Consider the following 11,194-nt stretch of genomic DNA (forward strand, 5'->3'; position numbering starts at 1 on the left):
TGCATTCAGAAGGCTCTGTCAGATAAGTAGAAGGAAATACGTTCATAAGATTAAGTAACAAGATGACTGAAACAGTCAAAAGTTACCACCTGAATAAAGAGCAGGGTATTTGGGAAGATGTTCTTAGGATTTCTGAGAGGAAAATACATCCAAGTTCTCGACTGTGAAAATTATAAGAGTGATAAATTTGTATGTGATAGGAATTAATTGAAGGACATTTACAGTATAGAAAGAGTAAGCTTGAAGCGTTTGAAAGATGGCTTTCAAAGCTGGGGTTTCCTTCCTGTTCTCTACACCACATGGAACAAGTGAGGATAGCAGCAATAATGCTTTTGCTGGCAGATAAGACTGAATAGAAAAGTTTGTTGGTTTGTTGTTGGTTTAAAAAAAAAAAAGCAAGCTTTAAATGAACCTGTACTGTTGATCAAAGTAATCAAACAGGTTTGCTCATAACCTGCAGGTAACTAATGCAGCTTATTCACAGCTGGTAATCTGAGGAAAGAATTGCAATTTTCTTACACTTCCAAATCTCAAATACACTTTTTAGAGGCAGATCAGCCTCAAACATTCTAGTTAATATAAGTAGGCATCATTAAAACAATAGAATACTCTAAATCATGTTTGGCAACAGCATTGTGGTAAATAATTTGGCAGAGTATTATACTTTCTATTACCTGAAGTGATCAGTTATTTCATTTTTAGCTCCAGTCCCAGTTCAGCTGAAGCCAATAAAAAGCTTGCCATAGACTATGATAGGACCAGAATCAAATGCTTCATGACTCACATTTTCATGAACTGTGGTGAGGAAGTGAACTTCCATTTGGTACTTTGGTTTTGCTCTTCTAATGAATTCACAAAAACCCCAACAAAAAAAAAAACCAAAAACCTAGAAATACATAATGCTTATGATATTATTCCTCAGAGGATTTAATAAATCAAATAGTAGGCTTTTTTATTTCACTGAAGCAAAAAACAGATTGATTTATTTTTCTGTTCACAGAGTCAGAGGCCACTTTTCTGACCCTCAAGTTATTTGCTCGAACTGATATCTGTTCTGATTTATAAAAAGTTGCATGCTGTAATCTTGTATGATGCTGAAAGGGCTAAGTTTTTGAAAATTGTTCAAGGCAATGGCTAACAGCATTTAGTGTGACCTGTTTAAACCTGTTCTGAGGGAAACAGAATTTATGTACTATGTAATTTTTCCCAGTGTTCTGTTGAGACACTTCAGTTTTCAACTGTCATAGTAGATCTCTGTTAATTCACTTAAAATCCACTGCCTTTCTTACTGGCCCTTGAAAGGAAGTCTGGAAGTCAAAACACTGATGATTTACATCTGTATGCAAATTAGATTAAACTTGCTGCTGCTTTACTCCTCAAAATCAACCACCACCTCCTCTTCCCACCTAAGGACGTTTAAATATGCTGTTTTCTATATTCTAATAGCAACTGCATTTTCAAAGGAAATTGCATGTAAAATTTGAAGATGTGGCAACACTTCTGCATTCACAAATCACCATAGTCTACCTCTTATTGATTTTTTTGTCCGCTAACCCTGATGAATCAGAAGTTCTAAAAAGACACAAGTACAAGGTAAGAGTATCTTGGGCCAGGAGTCAATGTATGAAAGAAGAAAAACTCAGCCCAAACAACTGCCATTCAAAGGAATTTTCTCCCTTTACAAGGAGAGGTAAGTTTACATTATTCTCAACTAAATTTTCAACATTGCTCCTTATTTAAAATAAGCAGAATGTGTCTTGCAAATTGTCGTGTTTTGCGCAACCAGTATTTGAATGTCAGTCACTGCATATTTTGAATATCTTCAGGGTCTAAGTGCAGCTTCTTTGAGTAAATTTGAAGTGTTATTCCCTGCAGAAGGTGCAGTTTACTGCCCAAAACGCTATAGCATTGATGTTTAACAGTTATACCATGTCGAAGTCTTTTATTAATTATGAAGGACAAGATTTTTGCTTGCATTGCATGGAGTCATTTGCAAATGATTTGTAGAATAGGAGAAGAATCAAATTTCAAGTGATTAAATAGTTTTCTGTACAATTTCTGTAGTTTATTTAAAACATGACTTTGCCAGATGTGTACATCACTGTAGTAACATTAAGGAACCTGAACTCTCACAAGCCCTGTGAAATCCCTTTCCTTGAAAGTGCTCCTATCAGTCCCCTTAAATTAGTAATTTTTGAGTCCCAGGAAAAATCTAGAGAAAAGCATGCTCTATAGCTCAAGATGCACATTATCAAATTTTAAAACTGTTAGCTAAATGAAAAAGAAATATGGGAGAAATGTTTTTGCAAGCTTGTAATTCATCATAACTCTGTATTTTGGTTATCAACAGTGATCTCGCACAATTCACTTATTTCAGTCTTGCAGAATAGTAACCTCCAAGAACTTAAAAATGCTTTTTCAAGTAGGGCAAAAGTGAATTGAAGCTCTCCCAACAAGGGGATTCCCCCATCTCTCAACAAGAAAGCTGCAAAGAGGTTTGCAACTTGTAAAAAGCCAAATCTGATGCTGAAGCTTTAGCAATAAGAACACAGTCCAACGTCCACTGATACCAGGTGGGTTGTATGTATTTTTCAAAGGGCAAGACCTCCTTGTGTAGCATTTTCAATGTACCCTCTTCATATTCCAAGATTTGGAGCATTTTCTTCTTTACAAAAGCATTTACAGATTAAAACTCTCACAGCAAATCTCCGCATCTTACTCAACAGCACTAGCATGTTAAAAAACCATAAAATTCAGTGAAATGTTACATATAAATATTCAGCCTTTGAAGTGCATTTTAGGCACCAAATTAAAATACCTTTTGCTGCTGCCAGTATTGGTCAAATGGGGGGGGCGAGGTATTTGTTGCTTCTTAAAAAACTTTACTGCATGTGTCCAACTATATAGCTACTGTAATACAAGAAAACAGCAGCCCGACATGTTGTCTGTGAGACCCTCTAATATGGCTTCCTGGGGCTATGGGAAGCCTTCTCCACTACGGTGCCACTTGACTAGGAGGTAAAGGGACAGCAACGTTGGTCTCCGAGTTGCTCCACAAGATCTGTAGGCCATATAATGCTCGGGGTTGATATTGTAATAAGGTATAAAATTAAGGATGGCTACAACTGGAGATACAGAAATTGTGTTGATACAGTTAACCAGTAACTCCCTGAAATTCATGACTATTGCTCTGGGGATACTGGTTATTTACCCAATATGATATTACATTCTACTTGAAAGTATGATTTTGTCATCCCAGTAGGGCAATACATACTGACGCAGAGTGCTCCTATGGGGTAGTTTAGCCTTTGATTCCCCAAGGTAAATGTCTTTTTTCAACATTTATATTTTTAAACTGCAAGAGAAACATTATTTGTGAAACCTGGGTACTTTTTTAACAAGGGACAAGTCTCTAGCTATTTGCTTAACATCCTCTCTACTTATTCACTTCGACCTGGTGTTTAGCGCTGAACATCAAAACCATTTGATAAAAATATACTTTGAATGGGTAGTGTGCCATCCAAGTAATGGCTTCTTTTCATCTAAAATTACAAGTACAAAAATACAACACATTGAGTAGTGTGTTAACCAGCAATGTCTAAAACAAACCAATATAATCCAGAAGCAGTAATATATATACATTTGAAAGATCAAATCATGAAATAGTTTTCATACTCAAATCTATTACTAGAATGAATAGATAATTCACACAGCAATGAAGTGAATATATCAAACAACAAAGCAGACTTCTTACAGTGGTTTAAAGTATTAATAGTTACAAAAAATGGTTAGTGACAATAAAACCAATTAAAATACTGTTCCTTCTGAAGAAAAAAAAAGAGATGAAACTATTAATGAAACATCAATAGTATGATGGGATGGCTCAAAGTGCATATAGAAGAGGGTGGCAGTACAAGATTTACTCTTTATGCATTCCCTCCTCTTAGCACAATAACCTGGTGCAAAGAACAGTCCTGCAGCCTTTGCAACAGATCACCTCTTTTCCCAAATGGGACCTTCACTTGCTCCTAGTTGTGCTAAAGATCTTTCACATTTTTGTAAACTGTCTTGCAATATGCAAGGTAGCACAGACTTTTAAAAAAAGTTTGTTATGTTTCAGTAATCCCCCCTCACCCCAGAAGGAGGTTTGTGACTAAGGGGCAGGAAGTGACATAGACTTTTTAAACACCCGAGCCCCTGTTGGGGGCCCTGGATAAGGAGGTGGTGGCACATTGTGTTGTCCATCTGAAGTAACTGCTTGCTCATAAGTTGGTAGTCCTGAATCATCAGTTCTGTGAGGAAGTGGGTTTAAAGAAAATTCTTCATGCCTTCTGAAGATGCTAGATGAACTACGTCTTCTTACATAATGCAAGTACCTAAACAAAGTTAACAGCATGATAAATGGCAGCTTCTGTTTTAAAGGGAAGAAAGAATATAGTCTTAGTTGGAAAAAAACCCCACTAAACAAAAAAACAAACCAACCCAAAAAACCCACCAAAAAAACCCACCCAAACCCCACAACAGAAAACACTTGCCTTCAATGATCATAAAGACCAGAAGCCAAATATTCTCTCCAAACCACAGGGTAAGAATAGCTCAGTAATGTGAAATTTATAGGGTAGAGGAGGCACAGAATCCCCTTGTATTCCTTTCAAGTTTAGGATAAAGGAACAAACAGGGCTAAAGAATCGGTAAAGAAGTATTTCCTCCAACCTACTTTATTTCACATCTGAGGTAGACTACATGCCACAAAAAGCATACAACCTACTTCAAAGAGTGAACAGAACACATTAGACTTTCTATTGCAGGCCCCAACCTATTAAAATGATTCCATCTTTTAATAAGAGTATTTTGGAACCAAGAACACACACAAAGAAAAAAAAACACCCAAAGGTATGTCAGCCATGCAAGTGTTGTTTTTACATTGTTATGTTACTAACCAGCATAACTGCTGCTAATGGTCACGTAACTTTGGTTCCAGAAAGTAAAAACTAGAAGTCCCATTGGATTCTCTGAGAATAGTTAGACCAACACAGAGTGGTTTTTAAATTCCACTCTTAAGCAAGAGTTTGTTTTGGCATTTTTTGTTTTTTAAAGCAGTGAAATTCCTTACCGTGGTGGTTGCCTTGATTTGCATCTACTTTTGCAGCAGTAGAAGATAAGCAGTGCAATTATAACTAACAGTACTCCAGCAGCAACTAGACTGATGAGAAGTCCTGTAACATTAATCTTTTGTAGTGCCTCATCACCTGAAGATAAAACACTGGTTATTTTCATTATGTGTTCTTTCCATCTACATAGTATACTGTATACACTGTAAAATACTAATTTCGCTGTGCTATAAGGCTGTTCCTTTCCACCAGTATCTAGCTTGCTGTGCGAAGCCACAGTATCTGTGCAACACAACCAAAGAGCATCATTCGCAGTCATCTTTAAAGCAAAAGTGAGTAAATACTCCCTTTTCTGTACATAAAACTGTTGGGATGTCCGTCTTCTAATGCCTTCCAAATATTACTTCATGTACTTGTGACCTTGATCAGGCTGTAGATCTTCCCTCAAGTCATACTGACCATTTTTCTAATAAAACGTCTGGCATAAGACTACTCTGAACCTAAATCAGACTGTTATATTACTATTAAAGAAAGGGGGCAGGGAAAGGAGAGGAACAAACACAACCAAACCACAGCAAGCAGCTACAGAATTACTGCAAATTTAGTGATTGTGTAATAAAACAAAGAAATGTACAAGAAAAGTTACATTGTTTTTACTTACAGACTTATAATGGAGCCCACTGGGAGTAAGATGCTTCAGTGAGTATGTTTTATTGCATCAGATAATGCAATATACTTGCACAGTTCACAGTGAATTTCAGTAAAAAGATCAATTCTGATTTTGCTAACTGAATGCATGGTGTATTTTTAAGAATGTACTATTATAACAAACAGAAAATACTGCAGTATAAGAAAAGAAGAAAAAAAGATGACTTGCCTATTTTTATTTTAGGTCCTTTAGTTGAATAGTCGTTCCAAAAATCCATCTATAAAAACACAAAGGATCAGATTTATATGAAATAGATAATTGACAGGCTTATTGACAATTTTTTTTAAATAGTACTGTGGGCAAAATTTAACAATGGCACGAACAGAAGCAACTCCTGCTGAAGGATTTGTACTTGCTTATCCCACCATATTTTTCTCTTACATTGAAGTTTGCGTAAATATTACAATTTCACAAAGGAAAAAATGCCAGCTGGTGAAAGAAAGAAGTGCATTTAACTGTCCAATGTTACCTCATATTTCTGCCCGATTATAGTAGAAAGCACATGTTCTGACACTAAAAAAATGCTTACAATTAATCTTTGTAAATCCCTACAGAAGAGTATTAATAAGGCAAAGTCAAGTTCTTAAGAATCCGACATTTGCATGAACACTATTTGAATTCATATCAGCTAGGAAAAATAATGGGATTCATTTAAGAGAAAAAGAAAAACCTTTGCGTTGCATGACTGTTATGCATTAAATGTGTTTAGCTGTAATTTCCACTTTTGCTACCCAGCAAAAAACTCCCATCAAGATTCCAATTTAACACTTTCACCTTTTTCTTAGGAAAATGCTAGCAGTGGCAAACTTAACATTTCCACCTTCAGAATAGAAGTATGTATTCCTTGGTTTTTCTGCAGGTTAGCACAGAGCACTCCTAGAATCATGAAGAGTCTTGCTGCATGCAGCAAGAGCCATCTAGACTGCAAACAATCATCACGTTCCATTATTGGGCTGAAAGATTTCTTAAGTATTTTTCTCTTTTTGTTATACCAGGTTTCTTCCAAGCTGTATATAGGTAGCAATTTAGAAGATAATGCTATAGGAATACTCAGCAATAGCTGAACTGCAGATTTGCTCTGTACTCCTCTCTTCTAAAACACTTCTTTGGCATGACACAAGGACATGATCAGCCAATTAATACATACAGCATGTGGAACACATTCAAATTGGATGCTGAGAAGTTACTAAAAAAAAAAAAAGAGAGATTCTGAAAACACATGTAAGTATATCCACAAGCAGTACTTCTGAAGTTTCATTTATATTTGTTTGCAGAATTGGAGCTCTTATCTAAAGTCTTCTAGACAGTAGTACATATTCAAGTGTATTCACTGCATATCTTGAGCAATAACCCCATCTAATTGGGGCCTCTACTTTTACAGTAAAATAAGCCATCATTTTAGGTGCTGTTTTCCAAAGGGCTACAGTATTTAGATACAGTAATGATTTAGTCAGTAACCTCCTTCAATATATTAAATTCAGTTTGAACAGCTACCGTTTTATTGGGGTCTTCAAAAACTTCTCTCGCTTCTTCAAAATTGCACAGCTCTTCAAAGCATTCTCTTTCCAGGTTATCCGCTGTGAATGCTTCAAAATCAAATCTGTTATTCAGAAGATGTCGTCCAATGAATAAATTGGCCTCCTTTTCTGATGTAAACACTAATTAAAAAAAGTTGATTTAGAACAAGTTAGGAAAGTTAAATTTGCTATTTTTAAAGAACGTTTAATATCCTAAAGGAGCACATCGAGACCACTTCTTCCCCTAGCATGTCTCAACTACATACAGGAAAAAGAAACATCAAGGTCTCCTCCTAAAATGTCGTCTTTGCTGTTAATTTTTCTAACTATGCAATATAAAATAAACATATTTTCCTTTCTCATAAAGGATTTCTGGTATTCCTTAGACTGGCCAACAGAATTTGATTCTCATGACAGCTGTTCAAGTTTTGGTGTTATTCCTTCTGGGATGTGGGCATCAGTTTTTTTACTGGAGCTTTTAAGAACAAAGTAATAGTCACATAAAGCAGAAATTCAGTCAGATCCAAACTCAGCAAGACACTGGTCTACTGGAGGAAGGAGGCAAGGCGGGGAGGGAGGAGATGAAAAATAAAAAAATCTCTTCTAAAGAATCCTCAATATACATTTATCGATATTCTGCTATCTGTGAGTTCCAAATTTTCTTTACAGAATTTGGATTTTAAATCATGGCAGCAGAGCCCTATTCGTTTTACATTTGTTCTCTTTTCACAGTTGTGGCAGCAAGTTTTATCTAAAGGTTGGCATATTGCCAAGTTTATTTGTTTTAAATTAGTCCATGATAGGAATTTTACTGACAACAGGCACTTCGGAAGACATTTAATTATTTTCTTCTTTTGTGCATATTACAGGCTCCATGAGGCCTCATGGAATAAGTTGCGAGGTGAGATTCCAGAAGAGTTAGTGAAATTATAAAAGGCTTTGGAATACAGGAATGCATTTTCTCACCAGGCATTTTCCATAGTCAAGTTTTAGCCTGTTCTTGCTACAGCTTCTTTCTCAAAAAAAAAAAAAAAAAAAAATTATATGACAGAACTAGTTTTCTGGCTTGGTTTTCAGTGAAAGCCCAATCTATATTCGAAGAAATTCAGACTATTTGGTTAAGTGAAATGACTAGAGGATTATTTTTGCAAGTGTAATGCAGAAACACCATTGTTACATACCAGGCCAGACGGCTAAAAAAGGAGATGAGATTCAGTATAAAGTCATTCAGCTACAAATTAGCTCCGTGTTCTTGTTAGCTTGTTTGGCTAGATTATCACATCATTCAGGAATTTTTACCCTAATAGTTACTGTTAGATCTTGCAATGGTATCTCAAAATGGTTTGCTCTCCGAAAACTAAGAAAATTGCAGTGCAACTTGCACATTGGTTGTTTAGGTCTTCAATATTATAGTATATTGAATGAATATTAGAGTATATATTTATGTAATTTATAGAATTCTACAGTATATATTGAAAGAGCCACACATGTGCGCACACATTTGTGTAGGAAGGGAAATCTGTTATTCTAAAGTAATTGCAAGAAAATCTAAGCTCAAAATATTTATGCTATACCTAAGAGTAACCAGAGAGAAGGACTTGAAAAACAAATGCACAAGTGGAAAGGGGAAAGAATTACATGGAAAAAAATATTAGCAATATCATGGTTCAGTGCAAATCGCAAGAATAACTTCAGTCTTCTGAAAGAGGTATCTTCAGTTTTGCTCAGAAGTGTTTCATTCCATGCAAGTAGTATTAGCTATACTTCTGAATTAACTTAGATAATTGATGCTTTTTAATTAATGTGGAATGCATCAGCAAACTGCCTGGAGCCTAGGACCCCTAATTCCCCATGATACGTGCTCCTTTTCTCTTTTGAAGAGTCTTTACCCATTTATCTGCACTTTTTTCACTTTGTAGGACATAGTCGAAGTACACCTATCTCCATCTCCGAATTACCTGCAACCTGGTGATTAAGATAGTATTTGGAGAATGAAACAGATGGATATGAATTTTCTCCTATATGTGAGGGAACTGAATGCAGTTCTGCAGTCCTTGGTTCAACAAAATGCTAAACACAGTTTTAGGATCCCTAGCATTTGATCAAAAATGCATCCACGCAACTTGCTGAATAAAGTAACTCTGCTGGTAAAAGATGTTCAGAAAATGCTGAAGGGGTAACCTCTCAATGCAGGCATCCCATACTCTTGACAACTGTTCTACTTGCTAAATTATTGGATAAAGAGTTGGGCCCCTCTCTTTCCAACTCGCTCCGTCTTTCATTAATGAGAGTGTGATCTGGGCCTGTTGTCAGAAGAGGATTCTATTTGTGATAGAACAAATAGAGAACTCACAGCAAAGAGGCAGCCTGACACTTTATGGCCCAGAGCAATATGAATTTTGATGAATAACCTGTCTCAAGCATTTTTCTGTTAGCCATGTTTTCTGTTCAACATGCTGCCCTGAAGGAGCCTCCCCCTCAATGTGATGACTTTTTAAAGTCTTTCTTAAGGTTTCAGCACTCCTGATCCACTGAGGAGACTGGACAGCTAAGTTACAAATTCCTTTTTGAAGTCCTGATGCTTAAATGTCAAGTATCACCCAGCTTAGCATTGTAGTGCTTGAGTCCTGGAGAACTTGATTTGTTTTTACCTCAATTCCTCTCCACTTCCCTCCCTCCAAAGTGAAGAACTGCAGTAGCAGCACTATGTTTATCTGTCAAGGGGTAGTAAGGGGATCTGGTATTGAGAAAAAATACCAATCCCAAAGAACAATCAAATAAACCCTTTCAAATACAAAGCAATTTTAGATATAAAACTGGTGTGCTGAAATAGTACCAAAGCAGTACTGTCTTAATACAGATTTAAAACTTCTGAAATTTTGATTTTACTTAAGAGTGTTCTGGTTATATCAATGGCAATAACCCTAGAGACTTAGAGAAAGCTCAGTTGTCCCAATCTGCACTTGCTACTGGATCTGATAAATACTTAATATCCACACCGAAGTAAATTATCAATCATGTCTGCAAAAGATATTCAAATATTCTAAAATTAAACATAAAAGCTTGATTTTTTTAATGAAGTAAAAAAACACCCAACAAAACCAGAACTATTTACATACATAAAAAGATTTCTCAGCAAAGTTAGATAGTTTTATTTCTGGAAGGCATAAAATCACGTTAGAAGTAAGTTACCGTCTTTTCGTTCAGGTTGCTTCAAGTTATTTAATCTCCCTGTGCAATGAGGAAACGCAAACATCATCACGTGCAGTTGACACAGCACTATCAAAAACGCAAACATGGTGTGGTACCTGTCAGACAGAAACTACCATGAGTTAAAAAAAAAAAAAAAGACAATGCAATCTTCCCCAGTGTCCGTGATGAACCGTGAATGAATCCTGTAAATGAAGTAATCTAACACAAGCACCTACATGCAGCTGAGGCTAATGGATCCCTAGAAGAAAGACACCGCTCCAAACTGGTCCTGCGTGCCTCTTTGCTAAGTTTTCGTTGCGTAAGACCCACGCGTGTCCCCGGGTCCCTCTCCCCACAGCCAGCAATACCTTCTGCTCTCCTCTCCCGGGGACGGGGCTCAGCAGAGCACCAGCCCGGTTCGCTGGCAAATTAACGGGGAAGGATCACACCCACAGGGCTGCCGGTACGCTCGGAAACTTCGGTTAGCCGCGGTTTTGCTGCCAGGGCAGCTACCGCGGGCTATAAAAGCCACCCGGCGTGGAGGGACGTACAGAAACCATTTTCTCAGGAGAAAGCCGCTGCCAGCCTCCTCACGCCCAACACGCCAGAGGAGAGCCTGCCTTCTCCCACCTAGGCTGACTGTGGAAAGTAGGAACGAAGACAGA

General features: G+C 36.9%; 1 protein-coding gene across 1 annotated transcript; it reads right to left on the bottom strand.

Annotated features, from left to right (window-relative positions):
- Positions 1 to 2,976: 2,976 nt before the first annotated feature.
- PRRG4 (proline rich and Gla domain 4) lies at positions 2,977 to 10,642 on the bottom strand. The gene is given in 6 exon segments (XM_049820814.1): positions 2,977 to 3,125; positions 4,135 to 4,376; positions 5,114 to 5,249; positions 5,989 to 6,037; positions 7,315 to 7,478; positions 10,530 to 10,642. Coding segments are annotated over 6 exon segments (846 nt in total). The 5' UTR covers positions 10,636 to 10,642.
- Between the last annotated feature and the right edge of the window lie 552 nt (positions 10,643 to 11,194).

Source organism: Accipiter gentilis, chromosome 17, assembly GCF_929443795.1.
Source record: "Accipiter gentilis chromosome 17, bAccGen1.1, whole genome shotgun sequence".
Taxonomy (NCBI): domain Eukaryota; kingdom Metazoa; phylum Chordata; class Aves; order Accipitriformes; family Accipitridae; genus Astur; species Astur gentilis.